The 26,803-nt window shown below is 39.5% G+C and overlaps 1 protein-coding gene across 1 annotated transcript in view; it reads right to left on the bottom strand.

Annotated features, from left to right (window-relative positions):
• ASPH (aspartate beta-hydroxylase) overlaps positions 1 to 26,803 on the bottom strand; it is a 210,016-nt gene that overhangs the window by 143,092 nt on the left and 40,121 nt on the right. The window contains exons 2-3 of the mRNA XM_065400175.1: positions 20,962 to 21,111; positions 18,767 to 18,835 (exon numbers count right to left, since the gene is read on the bottom strand). Of these exons, the coding sequence (XP_065256247.1) occupies positions 18,767 to 18,835; positions 20,962 to 21,111 (219 nt within the window). The remainder of the gene's footprint in view (positions 1 to 18,766; positions 18,836 to 20,961; positions 21,112 to 26,803) is intronic.

Genomic DNA, 26,803 nt, shown 5'->3' with positions numbered 1-26,803 from the left:
TTGAAGGCATATATTGTAAATGTCAGTATTAGTACCATTTCAATCATATGTGATAAACATATGTGACAAAGTCAGGCCGGACAGCTGCAGAAGGGTCTGGGAAAACAGGTATGTTAGCCCTAGAATGCTAAAGGCCCTTTTTCCTACAAGCTGGGAAGGGGTTACTTCAGGTCAATTAAGGACACCTGAGTCCAATTAAGGGCTGCCTGAAACCTGTTAAAATCTCTCTCCTGGTGTGGGTGAAGACAAACTGCTTCAAGGCTGGTGGCAGCAGGGAGACAGGCTTCTCCATAGGGGAGACACCCAAATGCAGTGCCTGTTTAGGGGAAGGACTGAGACCCCGGGGCCAGTGACAGGACAACACCTGCCCCAGTGAGGGGCCAGGGAAAGGTATTCCCCTTTAGTTTCGATGCGTTATAGACTTGTTTTCTTTTGTTTGGCCAAGGACCACTCCTCAGGCCTTCCCCAAGGCTTACAGGGAAGGCTCTGAGAAACAAACCCCAAAGAGGGAAGACAGACACACTCCATAGTGGGGCTGATTTACCCCAGACCCTATCCCTGCCGGAGGAGGGAGCACTAAGTCCAGCGAGGCAGAAGGGGTGGCTTGCCAAACATACTATTTCCAAATTTTATGACAGATTTGGAGACTTCTGCAATTCTTTTCACAAGCTGCTTACTAAATTATGTAAAAACAAATATTACTATAAATATAGTATCTTTTCATAATTCCTAATGTTAATCAAGTTGGTATTACACAACTCTACTTAAGGGACACTAACTCTTAAAACATTACACACAAGATATTCTTACACTTGTACGACAAATTTTTTTAATACAAAAGAAAATGTAGAATGAATCACACAAATAAAGCACCTCAAGCATTTCATCCCTAGAGAAATACACAAGTACTATTAATTCAGAAAGAACAGCATTCAAAGACAAAGAATAGTTGGAGTATTTAATACAAAATGAAACTTCTAAAGGATATATCATTTTAAAGCTGTTCGCACTTTATACTTTTGATGTACAAGACCTTCTTGGAAACTTCCAAGTTTCACTCTTTAAAAATAAATAAATTAAAAAACAATTTACTTCTATTTTATTTGACAAAATGTTCATTTTTTTCTAAACGTTTAAATTAACATGACTGAATACACTTTTGAAGTGCCTTTGAGTGTCAGTTTCATTAATTGAGGTCAACATACACCTCTACCCAGATATAACGCGACCCGATAGAACACGAATTCGGATATAACGCGGTAAAGAGGTGCTCCAGAGGGGCGGGGCTGCGCACTCCGGCGGATCAAAGCAAGTTCGATATAACGCTGTTTCACCTATAATGCAGTAAGATTTTTTTGGCTCCCAAGGACAGCGTTATACCGAGGTAGAGGTGTATATCTAGAGAACTGCTGATGCTATGCTGGTTTGGTTTGGTTTGTTCAAAATAAATAAATAAAATGGTAACTTTCTCTTTTTTTAAAAAATGCACATGAAAATGCTCAGAAAATGTCACCGATTTTTAAGCAGTATTCCCAGTTGATGGGGAATTCTGTTTGAATACTGACAGCATGATTTGGTCTTATACATACGGAGGACATTCCCCCATCAGTTTACAACTCTTAGGTGGATTTTATTTTAAGGTAAAATGTAAATATTTCTGAGCTAGTTTCTAACAAAAGAAGGTCCTGTTTTCCCAGGAGTCACAATGCTGAACTTAATATTAATGATATTAAAGCTATAGTACAATTGTTTAATGAAATTTTAAAAGAGTTAAATTACCTCAAATCCATTACTGACATTGACATTATTTGTTACTATACTTGTTCTACAAATGTAAAGCACATTTACTAGAACTGTAAGTAAACATCAAAGGCTACATTTTCATACTTAGAAATAACTTTTGTAGTTCACATTCAGTCTGAGCATATTTGTTGCCATACCCCAGAAAGTTCCATCAGGTACATCGGAGTAGCAGAAAGAAAAGAGTTTCATGTCAGTCCACCACCAAGCAGTTTCCCAAACTAGCTATCTTTAGCTTGCATACAAAAAGTTTATCTCTAGCAGAAGATTAACAAAGGAAGATATTTAAATTGTGGAACTAAGAACACAAAAGTAAGTTTCCAAACAAGAAGTTAATCTTTATATTATAAAATCAGGTGTTCAAGATCGGTGGATTTACACATCTATCTATCTATCTATACTCCATAGAAGAATCACAAGAGAAAACTAATTTATGCTTTTTTTGGTCTTGTCCATGTCATTTTTTACTTCTGCAACATACTATATTGGAATTTTATGGCCTTCTGCTCAACCAAAATAGTTTGCTTATAAAAGGCTATCACTTACCTTAAGTTGGATTCTATTTGCTACCAAGTTTTGTGTCTCCTTCAGGTAACCAGGCAAATCAGAGCTTGGAAAGATGTTCTTCCCACACTCCGAAATACAAGAGAGCTTTGCAGTTTACACAGCTAGCATAACAAAGGATTGCAGAAACTGCTGTCAAGTCATTCGGAGTAAGCTTCTCTCAAGACTCTTTTGCTTGCCTGATCACTTAACTATGAAAGGAAGAACTGAGTCATAGCCATAGTACATTTGAACTGAAAGATGTTGACCTAAAATCTGTTAAACACTTCCCTCAATTGTATGGATCCCAAGAATATCTGGGACGGAATGTATGTTGTTAGAGGAGATTCATAACTCAGATTATCAGCTTTCTCTCTGAATAGAAAGAATTGGGCTTTAAAAAAGTTGATTTTTTTTTTGTGACGATAAAATCACAGATGTATGAGTATTGCATCTTGTTTGCAAAGTAGAAACAAAGTCCAAGAAGTCTTTTGTCTTTGTTAGCCTCAGAGTGGAAGAACCATTCACAGGTGCAACACAACTATGAAAACTGATTGAAAAACCCCTTGGTAGTGGTGCAGCAGCATGAAATTAATTAATTACTATAGAAAGCTACCTTGCTGGATGGCTATGGAGTTGGGAAACACATCAGTGCAGACTGACTGAACGAACCACACTGACAGACTTTGACCTCAAAGTATTAAGCAAAAAATGTTTTAAAAAAATGGATTTGTTCTATCCTACCATTTTTACTAACAGGAGCTGCAATAAAAATCTTCCCTAACCATTCAACGCCTTCCCTTCCTTTCCTTCCCCCCCACCCCACATAACCTAAATGAATAATTCATAAAATTTTAATTTCTTCTAAGGTAAGTCACTGGAGACTGACTAACGATACAAAATTATGAAATGTTACCTTAGAATGAGCAGTCTTCTAACCAACTGCCCTTGAAAAAGTTTGAGTGAAAGTTTTAAATATACTTCTTTTAAAAAAAAAAAAGCTCCAAAATATATGCAATAGTAATCTCAAAAGATATATAAACATTCCTTGGGTTCATTTTATTAACTTTAATATAACGGATTCCAGTCATTCTAAACATTGTCCCTTAAAAAAAATTGCTTACACTTTCACATTAAATACTGTTGAAGATGTCACAGAAATCAGGGGTTCAGCCTTTAAATATATTATCAGCCACTACAATTTTTGTGGGTGGAACAGAACTATAACTTTCATGTAACTCATTTTTATTAGTATCACAGCAAAGCAAGCAAAAGCTTATGCACAAACATTAATGACTTCCCAGCATCCATTAGCTCAGCTCACTAAATAGTATTTTTAATAAAAAACTTAACGTCTGATCAGCTTAACAGCACTCCCCCTAACCATTGTGTAGAAAATAAAAATGATTAACACAGAATTACCGATTTTCTCTTCTAGAATAAAATGACAGTAGATTGCACAAGTTAGAAGAATCATATTTCATATTTACAATTAAGATTGTAAAGGGTTGTGAGTTCAATCCTTGAGGGGGCCACTTAGGGAGCTGGGGCAAAAATTAGTACTTGGTCCTGCTAGTGAAGGCAGGGGGCTGGACTCAATGACCTTTTGGGGTCCCTTCCAGTTCTAGGAGATATATCTATCTCCATATATTTTTTATGTTATTTTAACCCATTCAGCTAAGGGTCAGCATGCCTAGTTTTTGAAGTGTCACGTTATTTAGCCCAATGCTTTTCTGATCTCTCTGGAAAACCTAACAATTTTACAAATGCAATGTGTCATATAATATCCTGTTTGTAGGTTATGGACTTTAATTCTGATAACTGCTTGCATTTTGAGATTTTCCATCTATAGGACTTGGAGAGCATAAGGGAGCAGAACAGAGAAAGGCATCCAGAAATACTGTTCATAAAAATTCTGGAGAGGTGGAGAGAATCATTAACTGCAGCTTTTTTAAAGCAACAGGACACTTATTTGATGCAACTCCATACACTTTATTAAAAATAACCTTTTGAGAAAGATGAAGACCATCATAAATGTATCCCAAGGGAAAATATTTAGTCATAAATCTTCACAGCAAAATTAATAATATGGTATAGGATGTAAGTTTAGTTCATGTCACATTAACAAGACCTCACAGAACAGTATTTTCTCATTTAGGACTACAAAATAAACTGAGAATTTTTCATTTATGCTGTATATACACATTCCATTAAAATATGTATCATCACTTAACTTCAACTGTTATACGTAACCCGGCTCTCTTTTCTGAGCATATTTTAGATCATATCAATGTATGTGGAAGTAAATGAAATTTTGCACATTTTACACATTTCTTTGGCTTTTGTAGAATATTTTAATATACCCAATGTATTTAAAAAGTGAATTAAGTCACAAAGGACAACCATATGTTCAGATTTTCCTGGCCAAAGCCTCTTTTTGGGTCTCTCTTGTCTATCCAAGGGGGATTATATAAACAATAGGAAATGTCCTACATTTTTGCAGAGCAGACAATCTGCAGCTCAGAAAGACCCCCCGATTGAGCTGCTTCCCAACTGATCCCTAACCTGCAGCTAACTGGTCTAGCAAGCCATGGGTGCTGGATCCCACCCACCCAGGTCCTGGCTCTCAGCCCTGGGCAAGAGGTTCCACAGGGAGGCACTGACTAATGGCTGTCGCTGCATCCTGAGCTTGGGCCAGACGCTCTGCCACGGTGACAGACAGCGATACTGCCCCCATCTCCAGTGAGTACCCCTGCTGCAGGCATCCCCTCTCCTCCCCCCAGGTCCCTCCTTTGGTAATGTCCTCTTTTTGGGAACCTGAAATATGGTAACCCTAAGTTTAGGCTTTAGCCCACCATTTTGTTACATGGGCATTTCAGAACAAACTATGTAAGGCTCAAGCATATTGTTTGTACTTAGACAAGATGGAATGGAGTTTCAGTTCTAACTATTCCCTTGCTTACTTGAATATAACTGTAGGCCTGACTTGACATAGGTAACTTGCATCATTTCTTAATGGGCATGATTAGGAAAGTGAATGGAAAGTTAGACTGTAAATAGGGGCTGAACAAGCAGTACGTTGAAGTCGTGATGTCTATGCTAGTTAAGATAAGCTGGAACACCCCAATGCTAGGGACAATGGACAAGATAAATATGGAATGTAAAGATCAGGTTCTGTATGAGCAGCACATGGGAAGAGCAGGCTGTACAGGGATAGATTCCTGAAAAGTAATCAAGCCAATTCAAAAACATGTGATGCAATGTCAAACATATATTTAAATGTATATAAAGGAAGAGGTTTTCTGTGTAACTTTGGATATGTGGTATGCCCTATACCCAGCCCTTACGCTTGAGTCTGATCTGCTTGAGTCTGATCTACTCAGCGTAGCTTTCCTGTATGCCAAATAAAGGAACCTGAGTGATTAAATGTGGAGTTGAACTGAGTTTCTGGATCCCGGAGAACCAGATGAAGTGTTCTCCCAGAACCAGAGAAGGTGTTCTGGATAAGCTGAATGGAAAAGGTCTTGGAGGGAATCCCAACAACAAACAAACTTATTTTATTTTTTTTAAAAACACTAAAGTAAAATTAAAACTCACTAAACTTGTATTAGGACCTCCAAGACCGAAGTCCCTCACATAGTTAGATAACAATTAACATATTTCAGTGCAATGAAACTAAGTTTTTATCATAGATTTTCAGAGTGGGATTTCACAATTGCTCAGCATTGACTTAACACTGCTCCCACTGATGTCAATGGGATTTTAGAGTACATCTACACCTCAAATTAAGTTGTAATTGTAGCACAGTTAGGAATACCCACACTAGCTGTAATCAGGCTAGTGCAGAACAGTAGTGGAGATATGGTGGCTTCAGTGTTGGCTATGTCCCATAAGAAGCCAACTGAATATGTTCTCAGGTTGCTTCCACCATTTTCCTTGGAAAACGCCCTTACATTCTTAATGTCTTATTGTTGAGAAATGTTCATGACACTCAACCAGACCTTTCCCTCCCTTCATTTTATCTTGTTTCTTTGGGTTATACCCTACTCTAAGTAATTATTGCCCATTCTGGGTGTTTGCAGTTCCCTAATATTTCTAGACAAATTCTGTACCTCACTCCCCAATTTACTTGCAGTTCAAGAAGCCACCTACACTTAGTTTCATTTTGAATTATGTATCAATGCTGTCCGAGCTACAATACTATTTATATATCTTTAAAACTGCCACGTCAATTCAAAATTCATTTAAAATAAAGCACATTAAGTTTCAGCCTGGATATGACAAATTAAAACCCTGAGATACGAGTTTCATAATCGAAACTTTTTACAAAACGTAAGCATAGCAAAGTTAACCGGCATCATTAACAAAATGCTTATGGTATTGTCAACATTAAAATTCTATCAAATAATTAATTATATGAATATACCATATTTGTATATTAAAATGAGATCTCAGTTCAGGGTTTCTGAACTAGATAAGAACTGAAGCTGATTGAACACCACTGAATACCTGCCTCTCTATGGCAGTTACCTTCACTATCAACAAATCCACATATGCCAAAATAGACTTTGGAAACATGCATTAAACAATTTAACAGATTAACCCTTGAAAAAATGGAATCAGGTTTGTTGAATTTGGCAAAAAATAGAAGACATTAAATTCTACTTTGTGTGGAGTCATCTTTAATATATTTCATCATTACATAAGAAATACATATTCACAATTCCCCACTTTCATAAAATGCCCACTAAAAAAATCCCTTGAAAACAGATCAGAACAGCCCTTAGGGTGTGATTATTGTACAAAAAATTAGACTGAAAACCTCTTTCAAATTAGACAAACATATTGACATGCTATTTCCTGAATACGGTATGTTAACTAACCTAGAACAAAATAATTTTTATACATTTACAAGCACTATTAATACAGTGCTTCTAATTAAAGGGGTAAAAAGCATGTATCTGAGAAATCAGTGAATCACAAAATTAATTTTAAATTTAAGGTACGAATAATTTATCATATGGTATTTCATAAGAGCACTCATTTGTATAATAGCTATATTAGTAAGGATTAACATATAAATATATATTTACATAACATATTAATCATGCCAGAATATCTTGTAATCAAGCCCATTACAAAATGCCTCAATTAATGCTTGTTAGAAAGACAAATGTTTATAAGGGGTAACGGTACAGCTTACTATAGTTAGTTTGCCAACTTTAGTGCACAAAATGCACAAATTGTTGAAGCAAAACCATACAGAAGCCAACTACATAACTGCAGACACTTTTTATTTAGTTATTTTATCCTAGGCATAATTACACATTTGTGTAAATGTTAATCTCCCTGTCACAAAATGGAGAAAGTCACTGAAAGGCTTTTCAAGTAGTGAAACTATATCACATGGCTGGCTGATTTTAGCTCATATTTAGAATGTTCATTAAAGGTTTGGTTTGTTTTTTAATCCACCCACTGCCATAAAGCCCTGTCATATTAAGATTGATGATTGCATGGACATTTTCACAAGCCAATAAAATTAGCCCCTGAATCAGTCACTGGTTCTGTAAATCCAAAATAACGCAAGTCTTTTTTCCCTGAACCCCTTCATTCTGTGACGTACCATCAACATCATCTGCAGCTTCGCTCTCTTCTTCTTCTAGTATTTCAAAAGGAGTCATTACATCATAGAGAAATGAGAGGAAGCCATAAAACCAATCAGAACTTTCCTCTGCTAAAATATTAAGGACTTCCTCAAGGGAATCAATATTTTCATTACTGCCATCTTTGGTCAAGCCTACACAAGAATAGAGGAAAGAGAAAGAAAAAAAGGAAAGCAGTTAGGTGGAAAAAGGAAACTGAAGAAGGAGGATCTATGAAAGACATCTCATGTCATAGACAGCAGTCTTTACAGGAATGCTAATTAGAAATAGAAGAGAGGTTACAAAAAGTGTCACCCTGCAAAGAAGTAGAGATTCAAATTTGGACAATACATGCACCATGTCATTGTTTCAGGCAACAAGGCAAATCTGGTTCCTCTTTCACACCTTCCTCCCTGTAAACAAACTGAATAATGATCATATTCATCTGGTCTCTTGTGGCACTTAATATTAAAAGGCAGGAGCGGTCTTAGGTAACTTCTTTTTTTTGTTTTTTCCCCCTGACTTTCCTAACTGTTGTTCTTCGAGATGTGTTGCTCATTTCCATTCCATGTTAGCTGTGCACATGGGTGCACAAACACCTGCTGGAGATTTTTCCCCTCGTGGTATCGATAGGGCAGGGGCATCAATGGCCCCATGCCCTCTCAGTTCCTTCTTGCGGCAACTCTGACAGAGGGGCAGGAGGGGTGGGGGGGTCATGGAATGGACATGAGCAACACATCTCAAAAAACAACAGATACGAAAGGTAGGTAACCATTTTTTTCTTCTTTGAGTGCTTGCTCATGTTGATTCCATGTTCGGTGACTCAGAAGCAGTATCCCTGGAGGTGGGCTCAGAGTTCACAGGCATGCTGATTGTAACACTGTTCTCCCAAAGCATGCGTCGTCCCAGGCCTGCTGGGTGATAGTGTAGTGGGATGCAAAGGTATGAATAGATAACCATGTCACGGCTCTGCAGATGTCTGGGATCAGAACTTGTGTGAGGAAGACCACTGACGAATCTTGAACTCTCACTGAATAGGCCGTCAAGATGGCTGGCAGCGGAACCTTTGCCTGCTCATAGCAAAACCTGATGCAAGAGGTTATCCAGGACGAGATTCTCTGGGATGACATGGGCAGACCGTTCATCCTGTCTGCCACGAAGAGCTGTGTTGACTTGCGAAAGAGTCTAGTCCTTTCAATGTAAAAGGCCAAGGCACGCCTAATGCATGCAGACCATATTCCTCATCCAAACCGTGGGGCTTCGGGAATAAGACAGGCAGAAAAAAACCTGGCTGTAGTGGAACTGTGATGCCACCTTTAGCAAGAAGGCCAAACGGGGATGCGGCTGGACCTTTTATTTGAAGAACACTGTGTAAGGGGGTTTGAAGTCAGGGCTCTGATTTCGGAGACCCTTCTAACCGACATGATTGCCACTAGGAAGGCAATGTTCCAGGAGAGCAGCAGCGAACAAGAAGCCATTGGCTCGAAATGGAGCTGCGTAAGCCTGGACAGAACCAGATTTAGGTCCCACAGGGACCGGGACATGGACCTGTGGGTATAGTTTCTCTAAGCCCTTGAGGAACCAGACTGTCATCTCATAGAGAATACTGACCTGCCCTGGACTGGAAGATGGAAGGTCAAAATGGTCACCAAATGGATCCTGACCAAGGATAGAGCCAGACCATGGTGCTTCAGGTGGAGCAGGTAGTCCAAGATGGTCTATAGAGATGACTATGTCAGGGCAAGACTCTGATCAGCTGCCCAATAGGTGAAGTGCTTCCACTTGGCCAAGTAGGTCTTTCTGGTGGAGGGTTTTCTGCTACCTAGTAAAACCTGCTGGACCTGCTCCAATCAGGCTCGTTCCTCCCAGTTCAGCCACACAGCAGTCAGGCCGCCAGGTGCAGGGATGCGAGGTTCAGATGGAGTAAACAGCCTTGGTTCTGGGAGATCAAGTCTTGGTGCATCATGCGCTCTAATCCAGCTGCTACCAAAAGTTCCAGAAGTATGCTATACCAATGCTGGGGGCGATTAGGATTATCTTTCCTTTGTCTCTCGATCTTTAAGAGGCCCTTGTGAACCAACGATATCGATGGAAAGGCGTACAGCAGACCCCCCCCAGACGATGGGAGCAGAAAGGCATTGGACAGGGAGCACTTGCTGAGCCCTCACATTGAGCAGAACTGCTACCATTTCCTGTTCTGCCTGATGGCGAACAGGTCCATTCAGAAATTCCACCACTTCTGGAAGATGGCGCTGACTACCTCAGGGTGGAGAGACCATTCGTGGCGAGAGGAAAAGGACCTGCTAAGGCAATCCACCAGCGTATTCCAGTCCCCTGAAAGGTGCACTGTCTTGAGGTGAACATGTTGGACGAAGAAGTCCGACAACCGTAACGCCTCCTGACACAGGAGGCGTTTATTAGAGAACATCAAGGCGATATTGTCCGTCAGTATCTGCACCACCTTGCCCAAGAGGTAAGGAAGAAACACCTGGCAAGCCAAGCAAATCTCCCTCAGTTCCCTGATATTCATGGTGAGGTAGAGTTCCTCCTGTGACCAGAGATTTTGGGTACTGCAATTGCCAAGGTGGGCTCCCCACTCCAGGTCTGATGCATCTGATACCAATGTCACTGACGGGCACAGAGTGGCAAAGGGACTCCCGGTCATTACTGATCACGGATCTGCCCACCAAGTCAATGATGTGAGAACGGCAGACGATATTGTGAGGAATAATTCCAGGTGGTGTTTGCTGGAGGAGTTGAGGTCTGAAGTGCAGCCACGCATACTGTGCATGCTGCCATGTGCCCCAGCAATCTCAAAACATACCCGAGGGGTCCTGAGCGGGTGAGATCTGACATGGGGGAACTGGACTTCTGGCAGGTAGGCTCTGGCCTGACTGGAGTCGAGCATTGCTCCTATTTAAAAAAAAAAAATAAAAAAAAATAAAATCTATCCTCTGTACTGGGATCAGAGTGGATATCTGCTTCTTTATCAACAGACCCAGCCCTAGACAAGTGACCTGTGTTGAACCTGAACTTGCAAATGGCCCTTGGTTAACCAGTTGTCAAGGCATGGATAGATCTGTATGCCTCGATGTCTCAAGTGAACCGCAACTACCGCCATACACTTTGTAAAAATCCTTGGGGCCAATGAAAGTCCGAAGATGGTGCGGTGAATTGGTAGTGGCGCTGGCCCACCATGAATCGAAGGACCCTTCTGTGTCCACAGAAGATGGAGATCTGGAAATCTGAGGTCTCCCAATATTTCCTAATCCCAAAGGCGACCTCAGGCCCATCCTAAAGTGACCTGCATCTCCTCAGCAAACATGTCAATAAGTTCTGCATGGAGGAACTACCTCTATGGCCCTCACGTGCAGGAGAGGCTATCTCCTGGAAGAGGAGATGCTCGTGAGAAGGGTGTCTGAAGAGGGACAGGACTGGGAGATGAGAGGGAGGGATGGATACATTCTGCAGTTTTCATCCAAGTGTCGAAGTGGAGAGCACCCAGTGGTCCAAAGTTATTTGGGACCATGAAGTATGGAATGGAAATAAACGGTCAAAAACAAAAGGGCGGAGGGTTGGATCCTGGGCTAAGTCCGGTACACCGCTCTCAGGCACGCCTTCAAAAAGACCTATTTAGGGCCAGCTGGGTAGGCCGAGGTGGAAGGTGCAGGCTGTCTTCGTTTATAGCCCTTTCCTTTCTTCTTGAAGGGCTCGTGCCTAAGAGGTCCTGAGAAATTGTGAGGTGGTTGCGGCCGGAAGCCTTTTCTGGAGGCCAGGGGCACGTATAGGCCCAAAGATCGCAGCGAGGCCCTTGAGTCTTTCAGCCCATACAGATTGGCATCTGGCAGCTCGGAGAACAGGGCATTGCCCTCGACGGGGAGGTCTTAGACCGACTGCTGCACTTCTGGAGAAAAGAGAGCACTGCAGCCATGAGCTGTGCCGCATGGACACTGCCAAGGCCATTGACCTGGCCACCGAGTCAGCCTCATCCAAGGCAACTATGATGGCCAGGAATTCTTGCCTCGAATCCTGAGACAAGGAGTCTTTAAATTTCATCACGGAGTCCCAGATATTATATCTATATCTCCCCAGCAATGCCTGCTGGTTGGAGATCCCAAGTTGGAGGCTGGCGGTCAAATAAGTTTTTCTTCCAAACAAGTCCAGCCTTCTTGTGTCCATATTTTTAGGTGTGGTGCTCGCCTGACCCTGTCTCTCCCGCTTATTTACAGTGGACACCAGCAGGGATCCAGGCGGTGGGTGAAAGTACATGTATTCATAACCCTAGGTCAGGACATGATACTTTTTCTCTGCCCTTTTCGATGTTAGGAGCAGAGATGACGGGGTCTGCCAGAGTGCTTTGACTAGTTTCAGCACTCCTTCATGGACTGGTAGCGCAACCTTAGATGGGGCGCTGCAGCCAGAATACCCAAGAGGCTGTCTGTGGGCTCCTTCAGCTCCACTTCTAGCTCCAAATTCGAGATGACCTGTTTAAGGAGCTCTTGGTGAGCCTGAAAGTCGTCCAATGGGAGCGGGTGGGCAGGATCAGCCTCCACCTCATCTGGGGATGACGAGGACAATGCTAATGCTATGGGAGGGGCTGGAACCTCCTCTGTAACTGGGGTAGCTGCCTCTGGAATCGGAGCCTCAGTACTGGCATTGGAGTCCGAGTCGGACAACCGCAACTGCACAGGCAGTGCTGGGGCTCGCTTCTCAGATGTGGATGACTGATGGGAGTGGGGTCCTGGCATCAGGCAGAACCCCCAGGGGTTCCAATATTGGCAGTGTGTTGGCTACTGCCCTGATGGCCAGGTGCCCATTGCAGGAACAGTCCTGGAACCCAGTGTATAGGCCAAATGGTGTCTCTGTGGCCAGGGGATGGATTCCCCTTCCAATTCCAAGGCGGACTCCTCCCTCGGAGACCATGGGCGGGTATGTCAGTGCTTCCCCCTGCCAGCTATGATGGGGAGTGACACTGGAGGGAAGGAGACTGGCCTCGTGACTCCAGAGACTGATACTGCGAAGGCGGGAATCAGTGCTGAGATGGAGAATGCTGAGGAGTCTGGGATCGAGGAGTCAGCGACTGCCCACTGCGGCGGGCGCATGAGGGGTTTCCCTCCGGAGGAAGCCGCCTTCACTGACTCCGAGTTCAAAGGTTAGTCTTGCAATGTGAGCGGCATGGGGAGGGCCATCAGGTCCCTTGCCGCCTGAAATGCCGCCGGTGTCAAAGGGGCTCTCAGGTGCAAGTCCCGAATGCTCCCAGATTTTGGTGGTGGTTCCCTCACTGGGCTCGGAGCCCTGAGATACTCCTGCATGCAGCTCAGGAGAGGACAAGTGGCGGAGTATGGGTCCTGGCTCTGGCTCCCACCACTGCTTTCTTATCCTTCTTCAGCATGGGGGAGCGCCCTGGGATCATGTTCCATGATGGGACCACTATCTATACTAACTAATCTAACAACTAAGAACTAATAGGTAACTATATACAAGAAACGGAGACCAAAAACCACTAGGAACACTTGCAAGTGCAAGAGAGAAGGACATTCCAGCAACTGTCGGTAAGAACTGTCCAGCAATGGGCGGTAAGAAGGAACTGAGAGGGCGTGGGGATGGCACTGTCCCTTATAACGATGCATGAGCACAGGATTCCAGGGGGCACTACGCCCGGCACTACGAATACTATTGGGGAAAAATATCCGGCAGCTGTGCACATGGGCATGCACACACCTAACATGGAACATGAGTAAGCACTCAAAGAAGAAAGTAAGCATCTCTGCTTAGAACAATCAAATCCAATTTAAGGTAATCAAACTGTAGAGCTCACAATTATTAAATCTCTATGACAACATCCGAGAACAATGTTTGGTTTAACAACTGTGTATTTTAAACAAAAGTTTGTCACAAGTAAAGGGTAAAATTTGCTCGTAGTCAATATCCACTGGCCTGATCAAGTGCTGCTGGAGTTATTCTGCCCATTCCAGCTTATATAGAGAGGTGGGTATCAAGAGTTTTGCTTGTTCTTGTTTTCTATCCTTTCTACCTCCGTTTTCTATAGCACCATAGTGTAATTTTTTTTGTACTTGCTTGACAATTCCCCCTGCTGGCATGCTGAGGATACAACATAAGACATGATCTGATCCGCAGGCTGAATTATGTCAAAAAAGTATATGTATTCATTTTAAAACAAAAACAGCATGAGCTGGGGCTGGCAGAGCCGTGGAGAGCTACTAAAAAATCAAAATTACAAGTGTACAGACTGTAAACTCTTTTGAGGTGAAGACTTACTATGTTTGCACAGTACCATGCACAACAGGAGCTTGATCTAAGTGGGGTCTCTGGGAGCGATAATACAAACAATGATTTTACATTTTTTTGTATATAGAAACCACTGCTCTGGCTCTGTACTACTAGAAAGTAGCCAGCAATCAATATGTTCCAACAATATAGGAACATATAACCAACAACAGATAACCAGCCAATTAACAGGCAATTAGTGGTGAACTTGAAAAAGACTGCCAAAAGGACTTTTTTTAGTCTTTAAAAAAAATCCAAAACCCAAGCTAATATACATTGCCTATATGAAAACCATCCTAGAGAAATCCTAAAGTGTCTGTCTTAGACCAAAAAAGGGAATAGATTTTAAAAGGGTGCGTAACACAGCAAAGAAAGAACAGCAGGATTAAAAAAGCCAATATTATCTATTCTTGATTACTTTGTTTACTGCATGGTTTGGCAACTTAAAACATGATGCTTTGCACTAATTTTTAAAAACAAAATTATAACACATATGGAGAAATCCAATATAGATTTAAATTAGCCACACATTTATTTACTGCAGCCAAAATAATGCAGGAACCTTATATTTGCTTAAAGTTGGACCAAAATTCTGCCCTCATTTACACCAGTGCAACTCCAATGCTTCATGCAGTAGTTGTAGGCCATCCCCAATATGTCTTTTTATGCATCTTCCAAAGATCCCCCAAAACTTAAATCAATTCAGCCTGAAAATAAGGGCCTACAACTGATGGCATCAGAGAAGTATATACAGTTCAGGGACTGAACTTAAAAACCCAAATAACTGTTTTGTTTGGGCAGAAAGATAAAAGTTCTCTGCCCACCCACACACTACTGCTTCAAATGTATGAAGGGTACTACCCAAACACCCAACCTTGCTCCCACGGAAGTCAATAACTTCAACAGGAAGAGCAATAGGGTCCAAAATCAATACAAAATAAATTTAAGGTTGATACTGCAATCTCCTCATGTTCCAGTGTACATAAATATTGTAGCACACGGTATATTAAATCAACTACTTATCACACCCCTGCAATAAAAACCTACACTCCTTTTGTTCCTCTTGAAAGCACATTGATGAGAAACACTTTTCACTATTTAGAAAACGTAAATTGCATTTATAATTAAGTTGTTAACTAAAACAAAATTTTAAACCTCCTGCTAGCAGCTACAGTATTATTGGAAGTTGATGTCTGGGATTTTAAAGATCAGTGGTTTTTCTCCTGCTTTAAAGGCCAGTTAAAGAGCAGGAAAAAAATTGTTTATTAGCATTAAATATTATGCAGTAAAGGTCTTCTCATTATTAATACTGTATTAAATTAGCACAGAAACCATCTCTTAATATTGTACTCCCCATAGATATATGCACCACAAAAGATATCCTTTGATAAAAAGAAGAAAAAATTCTAATCAAAGTCACACAAGATACATAGTAAAATAGTCACAACAGGCAAGTACTTGGATAGTTACACACAAGCAGATGAAGTAGCCTTATTAATATACGTGTTTCTTCATTAGCTTCACAGATTTAATTTTAGACGGCACGTTTCTCAGGGCAGGGTCATGTCTTTTACTGGGCTTTAGAGCACGATGAATATATATGGTACTATACAGCCAGTAACCTTGTATAAATAGATAATAAACAGAACCAAGCCCCTTGGCTACTATCTATTTCCTTCCTAAAACGTGAACTGCAATTAAATCATACTATGGACTCATCACTTGACAAGTTTTACTTTTTTACTTTAATTCCTAAAGTTTGTGCATTAATCTGCAACAGAACTTCTTAAAACCACCAAATTATTTTTCCCCATCCTCCAGAACATATTGATGTAACCATAAAATTATATTTCAAAACTGGTATTTAGAGGGGGGGGAAGTAACTAATCTGTGACCTTTTATAACATATTTAAAGGAGACTGTATTTATGTTTTATGCACACGGGAAGGTGAGTTTATTATAGAAACAGTGTCACATAACTGGCAGAATCCCCAATCATATCAAGTTCTGTAAAAGTGGAGATGTATCGAAGAGCAACACATGTATCTTGCTTCCAGCTCTGCAGCCAGAATGAGACTGGCATGAAAAGCAATAGTCAGAGTACTGTCCTATTTATATTCACCATGAGAAAATTCAGATTTGCAGAATGATTACAGGAAAAAAAATCTGTTAGAGTTTATCAAAAGTTGACAGAAAACAAGATAAAATACAAGCATGTGTAATGTTCAGTGACAGCTCCCAATCTGTAGCTCTACAGACACACAGAGCACCCATAGTCATAGGTTTGATTAGAATTCTTCTTGCTCTACCTGATCTTCAGTAGACTGAATGTAGCTCTGATCTCAGGAGTTCTCTCCCTACACAGAAGAACTAAACAAATGGACTGAAGAACAAAGATTCTTGCTTATCTCTTCAGACAAAAATCGGGGAGCGTAGCACTAAAATGGCCATTCAGAGAGCATGCACAACGTCCTGATTCTATACTGGAAGTTTGCACTGAAGTGTGGCATCAACACATAGCACAAGAAGTAGGGGTCACCAAATGAAATTAATAGGCAGCAGGTTTAAAAACAAACAAAAGGAAGTATTTCTTCACACAACACAGTCAACCTGTGGAATTCTTTGCCAGAGGATGTTGTGAAAACCAAGACTATAACTGGGTTCAAAAAAGCATTAGACAAATTCATGGAGGATAGGTCCATCAATGGCTATTAGCCAGGGTGGGTAGGGATGGTGTCCGTAGCCTCTGTTTGCCAGAAGCTGGGAACGGGCAACATGGGATGGATCACTTGATGATTGCCTATTCTGTTCATTCCCTCTGAAGCACGTTGCATTAGCCATTGTCGCAAGACAGTATACTGAGCTAGATGGACCTTTGAGCTGATCCAGTATGGCTGTTCTTATGTAATATTTTGCAATGATGCACCATCAAGATGCAAACAGTGAAGGTAAACAGTTACTCTTTCTAATTCCATTTGATGACAAAGTATTTCACCAGCTTTGTACACTGAGTAACAAATTTTTCAAAGTTTTCTAATCAACAAAAACACGAATTATTTTCTCTTTAGTTTCAACAGTGAGGTGAGTTTTGATATCAAGATATTGCTCCTTATTTCCCTCTATTCAGGATCCCTATTTACTTTAAAAAAAAAAAAAAAAAAAAAAAAAAAGACTGTAACGATCAATGTTGTTATAATAGAGTGGAAGGGAATTGTGGGAGAGATTCAGAAAGATTTAGTTTGGACATCAGTCCAAACCAGGGGTCGGCAACGTTTGGCACGCGGCTCGCCAGGGTAAGCACCCTGGCGGGCCGGGCCAGTTTTATTTACCTGCTGACGCGGCAGGTTCGGCCGATCGCGGCCCCCACTGGCCGCGGTTCGCCGTCCCGGGCCAATGGGGGCGGCGGGAAGCCGCGGCCAGCACATCGCTCGCCCGCGCCGCTTCTCGCCGCCCCCATTGGCCCGGGACGGCAAACCGCGGCCAGTCGGGGCCGCGATCGGCCGAACCTGCCGCGTCAGCAGGTAAATAAAACTGGCCCGGCCCGCCAGGGTGCTTACCCTGGCGAGCCGCGTGCCAAACGTTGCCGACCCCTGGTCCAAACAGTATATGTATTGTTTTTATTGGTAACATTTATATATGTCCCCAGAACTCTGAATGGGTTAATTTGAACAAAAGAAAAAAAACTAAAGTCAAAACCCAACATGGAACTTATTTTCAGCTACATATGAAGTAACTGTGCAAGTCTTGATCCAAGTTTGAGACATGGTGGTCCAGAGGTCTTAATGAATCTGCTGTAGTGCATTGACATGAGTAGTATCTGAAGTTTATGTTTTAGAAATATCTCCCCTAAAATTCCAGGTGAGTACAAGAAAAGCTATTCTCTAGGCACAAATGGACTAATGTTGGTGTGCTCCAGAGGAAGCCTAGACTAGGCTTTTTCTATGTCAAAGGGATAATCAGTGTTATGCAAGACCTTTGAAGGGCAAAGGAAGCAAACAGTGATCTTTGGAGCTTTCATGACCCCTCTGATAACAGAAAATAAATGCAAAATGCTCATACTTTTAATGTATTGAAAGCATTTATATAATATTTAGTTATTTCTGCTACAACCTGATTTACAATAGATCTGACATATATGTTTGTTTGAACAATGCTGTAATACTGTGAGCATTTGAAGTACTGGTCCATCTTACATAAAATAATCAATTAAAAAAAAAATCTTGGTATAGTGATAAGTGAATACTTTGAGGCCTGAGGATCTTAAAGTCAAGCAATGTGAGGTACTAAATAATTCTACCTATTTTGTAAAGGTACTAGGAGGAAAAATAGTTCCTACAATTTTCATGCAAAGAATTATATTCTTAAGGTATTTCTCTATTTCCCGATTTAATCACTTAATATCATAAACTAAGACAAATCAAGCCATATGAAATATTGAAGTCTATGTAACATAGCCTTCAGATTGTAATCCAAAAAGTTGTGTGTGTACTTGCCTAGCAAAACTTTGGCATCTTCCACATCAAAATCTCCATCTCCATCAGCATCATATATCCCAAGCTTGCCTAAAATGCAAAAAAGAAGGGATAAGGATGAAGGACTTGAGTAAAATGCTTCCAAAGTAAAATGTTCAACATGTGTTCATTATATACACTTGGTTGTATATATTTTTTATATTTTAATACATTAATATTATTATTATTATTATTAACATTAACAATTTAGCCTCTCTCTGCTTAACTCAATTTTAGGTCATGCGTAAAACAGCAAAACCAAACTGAGTACAACACATTCTCTAAATAGGATTCTTACTGGTCGATATCTATTTCAATGCATAATTTCTTTAGTCTGTCACTCACAATAGCAAGTATATAATTCAATTAGAAATTGTGCACTTTATCTGAATGTATTGAATTCAAAGCTAGCCGTGTAAAAACGAGCAATCTGAAAGGGTGTAAAATCAACCAAATTTATGCAATCATATAATCACCATTTCTTTTTTCATACTGACTGCTATTCTAGACATTTCCCATATATAAAAATGTTATCCGACAGTTAAAATTATGGTAGACTGGTTTCACTATTGGGTTAATGGAACAGAAGCAGCCCATATCCCACAAAAAGTGTAAAAGAATTCACAGACATTTCACCGATGGCTACATATGTTTACTATAGCTAAGAAACTAATCATCATCCAGGGCATATCATCACCACCAGTCATGAGCCCTGGTATACATGGCTAAGCAAAAGCAACATGTCATAAATGGTAGCTGACTTAATCAGTAAAATCTAGTAAGGATTTTTAATACATCATCAAAACATTAGAGGTCTTGCTTTTCTTTTATTTCAGCCACAGTAGCTCTAGCAGCCATAGAGTTAACACTCAGGGGATCGTAGTCTCTTTTAGAAAATAAAGTATTACCTAAAACTATGTCATCTAAAAGTAGATGTTTCCTGGGATCAACAAATGAATTAGTAGGTCATTTAATACTTAATTAGTTTTTGATAATCTCAATATCATGGCAAAACTCAAGCCTGACTCACAATGCTGTAAGATCATGGGGAGGAGTTGTAAAATTTAGAGGTTATCACAGCTTATCAGTTTATCGTGAGAATGCCATTGCTTGTTTCCTTTAGGAAAGAACTGTCATCAACCACTAAAACCGTGGCAAAATTTCTACAAAAAACAAAAACAAAAACAAAATGTAACCACTATTTTCCTGTTCTCCACAAAAAATAATCCTACAGAAAATATTTTAATAAACTAAAATATAGTTTAGAAAATAAGACAGTTTGGTGGAAGCTGAATTCCAGGAACAGGTCCAGAGTAGACAAAGTAAGCCATCACTATTCTGTTGCAACAATGAAATCTAAATTATTGCTGTTGATTTTCAGGTTAAAGTACATAGTTAGAAATTCTGTAACATTCAGCTAGTAAAGAAGAATTGCATTTTCTCCAAGAATAGGAAGAAAAGTCAGAAATAATAGAATGCCGGAGTCTTTCATTTGAATTATGACTGAAGGAAAGAAACAATTTTTTAAAAATTAAAATAAAAAGAGTAAAGCAGAATATGATTAGCATAAGATTTTAATCCCAGGGAGAGTGAAGGAAGTTTGTTTCCCAATAGCCTACCTTGAAGTACCTCTGACAAGTTATAACGGAAGTCCTTTGCTTTGGCTGCACGCATGGTAAAAATACAAAAACCATTATTTGCATCATCAGACCCTGATCAGGTTTTAAATCAGATGCTTGAACCTTACAGTTCAAGTATAATATTCTCCTAGATTCACCTGCATCAAAGATCAAGGACAAACTAACAAAGCATCTGCATGTGTAATGTCAGGTGAACACTGGACAGATTTCTTAGCGCCTAACAAATATGAAGTTTTTTTTTTTTTTAAACACTATTGGAACTATGAATTTTAAACATGATACACAAAGCACAGTATGCATCCTATCATACCTGGAGTCCACTGACATATTTATCTTGTAAAAATAATACACTTGAAAATATATGTACAGTAGTTAATTTACAAATTGGTGATGTGCTCCCATCTATCTGAAGGCAAGATTAAATCTTCAGTCTTTCTTCCTGAAAATCGGAAAATGCTTCTATTCAATGAATGAAGATACACGTAGCACATTTTCTGACATACTAAATTATACATATTAAGACATGAAAGTTCTTACCTAGAACTTCTTCATAATCTACAAGTTCAAACCAAACAACTGCTACTGATGTCCAAACTCCCAGCAGTGCTATTACCATAAACCAGGTGAAAAAGGAGCTTCCAGAGAGGCCTTCTTTCTTCCCATTCTTGTTTCCTCCATGCTTTGTCTCTGTTAAAGTAAGATGTGTAAACATGGAAACTGGATTACTATTAGAAGGCATAATATTTTATTATAAAAGTATGCATGTTTTTACAAATTGTGCAAGTAAAAGTATTCTAGAATAATGTTTCAGTAGTACGAAGTGCTCAATAACCTTTGTAAGGCTGTTTACACTACAAGCACTACAGTGGCACAACTGCAGCTATACCACTATAGCATTACAGTGTAGACATTTGCTACAGCAACAGAAAGGGTTTTTCCCAATCACTGTAGTAAATCCACCCCCTGGAAAGGCAGTAGCTAGGTTGACGGAAAAATTCATCTGTTGACCTAGCAGTTTTCTGGGCTCAGTACCAGGGCTTAAGTCGTCTTAACCCCAAGTGACATAGATAGTTTGACATAAGTTTTAGACCAGTGTAAGTTTTCGATCAGGTTTAAGTTACTTTCACTACTATTATCTCCTTTATTATTAGTAGTAATTGTAATAGACTTCCAGGGTTTGCATACGCAGGCAAAAAGTGAGTTTTTTAAATGAGTGAAGCTAATGTGATTGAACATCCACCTCCTTAATGCCAGTATATACAGAGTTTAACTCCTTTTAGATGGTTTAAATTGGTTGTATTGTTTCCTAGGCTCCCACCAAAGTGACAATGTGACCAGATCAAAGGATCTAAGAGGTGTTAAATCAGATCTACACTGGTTTAAAGGGGATTTTCAATCTAGTTAAGATAAATTGACTGAGGTAACTCATTTTAAAAAAACCACACCATTGTCACGTATGTAGACAGAGCTCAAATGCTAGAACACATTACAGGTTTTGATCTGGAACTCAGACACCTTGTTGTTCCCTTCTCTACTACTCAAAAAGGATGAGGCAAATGATGGATTTTATCCATTTGCCAAAAGTTTCTAAAGCCTTCATGTTAAAAACAAACAGAGTTAGTGTATTATGTACCCAACTCAAAGGGCTAAACTGTAAAATTACAGTCTGGTACGAGCTTCCCTCTATTAAGGGCAGAGAAAGAAATGTGACTCAGTATCAAAATTTCTCCCCTGCTTCCCCCTTGCTCTAGGGAAAAGGTTACTTCAAACATTTTCATACAGCAGTTTACTCCCTGCTGTGTACCTAGCCAACAATTCTTGCTGGCAAGTGATGGCAGACCCAGTGCTATTCCTACTCCCCACCCACTTCTCACAGAAGAATCAGACAGGTAGTCCCTGCTCTCCAGTCTTAATCTTGCAGACAGTCATAATCTAAGCAGGAGAACAACCTACTCCTTGCATTGCTGAGTTAAGACTTGGTTAATACAGCCCATAGTGTTTAAAGAGTAATTACAGACCTTAATGTATCCAGAGCACAAATCTTTGGGAACTGTTCCCTGAAAACAAACTGAAGACAGTATTTCAGCTAACATGCTAAGCAGAAATAATTTAGGCATAAATTAATGGAAGGAGTAGGCCACTTCCATGAAGGAAGCTAGAACCTCCTAAAATTGAATATGCCTTACCACACAGACTTAAACCCTTTTGGAAGGCTTCATAAAAAGTGCCACTCAGCAACCCAAGGTCCTACTTTGAATCAATCTACATTCCCTGAAGCACAGATCATCCCGTTCAAGGACTCCATTTCTACTGAAAATGGTTAAAAGTCAAGCATTCGGGGGGGGCGGGGAATCAACCTGGATAAAGTACTGAGGAGGAACTCCAATACTGACTAACCAAAGTTCAATTTTTCTGTGGAAGAGAAAGCACAGCTAGCAGACTCCTCAAAACAACTCCAGAAAAATGATTATCTGAAGCTAGACATGTAAAAGGTTAAACGGTTAACAGGTAAGCAATAGCTTACCATTAACTGACCTTAACCGTTAACCTCTGCGTCCACTGCACCAGGTCGGCCGGACCGCCGATCCCCGCTGCGCCAGGCCGGCTGGAGGGACCTTGGTTAACGGCTAACTGGTTAAACGATCTAATTTTAATGGTTTAACTGGTTAACTTTATTAACTAATAGTTGAGTCCCTATTTGAAGCAACATCCATTAACAGCTCTCATTCATCTGAACTATGGTCCTGAAAGCACAGAATTCATCAATGCTCTTGATGTATTAGGAGAATATCTTAAACCTTCAAGATGTTTCTTGGAGACATTAAATTTACATTTAAAGTTACAATGAAAAAAATCCAGCTAAAAATAAGAAAGCTCATGAACTATTTTAAAAATAAAAGTAAAAATACCAAAAAACAGCCACATTTTTTAAAAGAACACACACCACGTTATAAACGTAAATAAAATGAAGAACAGAATAATCAAGTTTTTTCCTGGATTTTCTCACAGGTGAAGGGAGTCGGCCAATACAATCAATGAGAAGGAAAAGGAACTAGTGATTATTTAGATGTGTAACGTGCATGCACTTCAAACCCACCAGGGAAAAGTAAAAACTTTACAAAAGGGTATTATAATCAAACAATACAGCTGCTAAGTTATTGTAATGGCTCAACTTTTCAAAGGTTGCCAGACAATGGAATTAACCCAAATAGTTTAGGCCAAATCTTTACCTAATTAAAAAAAGATATGTTATACGTTTTTCAAATACAAAGAATATTTAAGCATCATTAATGTACTGTGATTAAGATTTGTGTTTAATATCAGTATTATCATATTAAGTCTAATCAACTATTTGTTTGCCATCTCTAGTAGGATTAATTAGGCAAAACTAGACCTAAATGATCACAAGTTTAAAAAAAAAAAAAAAAAAGCAGCACACTAAAAGGTAGTAGCCCTAGATAAGGGTAGAGGAAGTAGGGACAGTGGTGGCCTCTTTAGCTGACTTACATGAGAGAGGGACAGGGGAGGGAGGGGAAGTCAGCGCAGAAGGGCTTCCAGTCCCTCCTTGTTGTCAGGATCACAGACATACTAAGCTAATCTTTCACCATATTCATTGCATCATATGCAGAGTAAAGACAGTCACAAAAACAGCTGCCTTAGTTACTGATGCAATATTTATAGTGGGAAAAAAATTCTATTTAATATTGGTCCTAGAAGCACAGATTATAAGAACAAAAAAGAAGTATAGAATTCTGTTTCTTTGACATTCTAACCATAACATTCCCCTAGTATGGTGTTTCCAATAATCTTTAGAAAAAGATTAGGACGGTTTAACCTCATGCTTGGACATGTGAGTATAGTTCAATACACTGGTGATTACTGGTTAAATTCACAAGGGAAGGTTGCAGGCAAAGATAAACAATGTGTTGTAATATATTCAGCAAATATTACAAATCACACACAAAAAATGAGGAATTAAAAAAAAAAATCCCTGGCTAAGAAGTTACTGAATGTTTACAGAGAGCATAGATAAATATGCCATTTTATAAGCTAAGCCACCACACATCCAACTCTTACAAGTACATAATCACAATTATGTTTCATAAGAACAGTTTATATTAAATGGGTGTTTTAAAAGAAGTCTGTGACAAAGATTGTATATCGTATCATTAAAGAAAACACTATTTGTATTTGCATAAGCAAATATAGCAGGATTCTATTTTACACTTCCATTTTTCTATACTCTTTTCTCTCGTGGCACTTTCTTTACCACTATGTATCTCTGGAAAAAGGACTGTGTACCATAGACAACAAGACAAGACATCTAAATAATAGTTTTTTTAATTAAATAAGTAACCTAATATTACTGCTGCACACTTCCACTTCTAAAAAACAGTTTTATCCAAGTCTCGCAGAATCGGATCCTACAACACAAACATCATCCGTTACAAGTGTAGCTTCCATTTGCAAGCTTTGACTCCCAACCTCTAAGTGCTTTGAACAATTTTGCTATACAGAACTCAAACAAAACAGATCTGCTCTAACTTGCAACAATTTTTTTTAAAAGCAAATGTTAAATTTGTCATCATAAGATTCATTCATCATTTGCAGAGGCAAACATTCATATACAGAGTCAGAGCTAAAAGCTAGCTAACCATTAAGGAATACTAACTCTGGATTTGAACTCATTCCAGGGAGTTAATTCAACTTTGAAGTCCTTTCTCTGCACATATCAGCTATGCAGAAAGTAGGTCAGTTTCCATATCTGGTAAGCCTTTGCTTACTCTGCCATATGTCTTTATACAGATACCATAAGTGTCTTAAACTGCAGAATACTCTTCAATAACAAATGTTAACCTACTGGTTATGACTGGTTTCTACGAATAAAGAGGTTTTTATATGGGAACAAATTTGTTCATTTACCTATGGTTCTTAATATGTTCGGAAATTTGCTCTACCTTAAATAAATAAATAAATAAATAAATAAATAAATAAAGTAAACAAACAAACCAACAGCATGTTCAAGTGAAACCTTCACATGTAAAAAATATTCCTCCCATTTCAATAGGAATATTATGCTAAAAAACTATGTTGAGTATGACTGACCACCTGCCATAAAACCTAGGAAAAAAGATCTCTACTTCAGAATACATTTAAATAGCAAAAATAAAACAGTTTGTGATGCAGAGCAAAATAGTAAACTAAATCCAAAGCACCCACGTACTACAATAAGCTGGTTATTCTGTTGAGCACAAAAAACAGACACAGTCAAATCACAATCATGCATTTTTTTGGTTAGTTTCTGCCAAAGGTTAGAATTATACCTGAAGCTTCAGCCATGGCATTAATGTCCCTTATCCATGGATAAAATAAGTATATTGGAGTCCAAAATCAACATCCAAGTGGAACAAGGAACGAGTTACCCTCAATCTAGTCTTGCAACAGTGGTTAAAAAAAGAAAGTTTAATAAAGCTAACTCAGCTAGAACCTGAAACTGGACCTGACTGCAAACTCTCTCTGAAGCTATTTTTAGAGCAATCATCTTCACAAGCTACAGGCTTTTAAGCACTCATATGGAAATCCAGTGCTGACGACAATCAAATTTACTCCCTCCTCTTAACAAAGCATTCTGGATAGTTGGTCCTTTCTCCTCCCTTAATCCCTGAACACCAAACATACCAGGCAAATGAAACAGAACAAACTGTGCTGCTGTATTTTTTGTAATAAGTCATGCCTCAATGCCTGAGTTGTAAGGGCATTAGATCCAGCAGTATAAACTAAAACAAAAGTCTGGACCCAGAGTTTATCTGTGTAGCATTTTTCAAGGTAGCCTTCACCCAAGAAACTTGCGTTGGCAAATACACTTTTTCCTAACATCCTTAGTAAATAGTTTATTTGAAACTTGTTGCTGTCCACATTAAGGATAAAACACAGCTAAATAACTACAAATGAAAAATTCTCTTAAACATGACTACTAAGAATATCCAGGAATTCATATTTATTCTCAGAGTAACTTCCAGATATTTCAACGGCACCTCAACTTTGCCTCTAGTATTCTTAATTTGGGTCAGGGCTATTGGCCATTTTGCATTAGCAAAAAGGAATGAAAATTGGCTTCAGTCACAAAATGACTTCTCAAACTCAGCAGCATAAACACACACACACAGTTTTTTTACTTATTAAATGAGCATTTTCCTACAAAGCCCATGTTGATTTTACCAAGGGTAACCACATCATCTCTCTAGAAGCATAACATTTCTAAAATAATGTGGCACAATCAACTATAGGGGCATCCTTCACCTCCTTTTCAGTTCTGAAAACCTGCACGAGTGTTACCATTTAAAATTAAACCGATTCAGTGGTGACCAACATCCACAGT

The sequence above is a fragment of the Emys orbicularis genome, chromosome 2 (assembly GCF_028017835.1).
Source record: "Emys orbicularis isolate rEmyOrb1 chromosome 2, rEmyOrb1.hap1, whole genome shotgun sequence".
In the NCBI taxonomy this organism is placed as follows: Eukaryota; Metazoa; Chordata; order Testudines; family Emydidae; genus Emys; species Emys orbicularis.
Note: the sequence above shows the minus strand (reverse complement) of the source record. Positions and strands in the feature narration are given on the sequence as shown.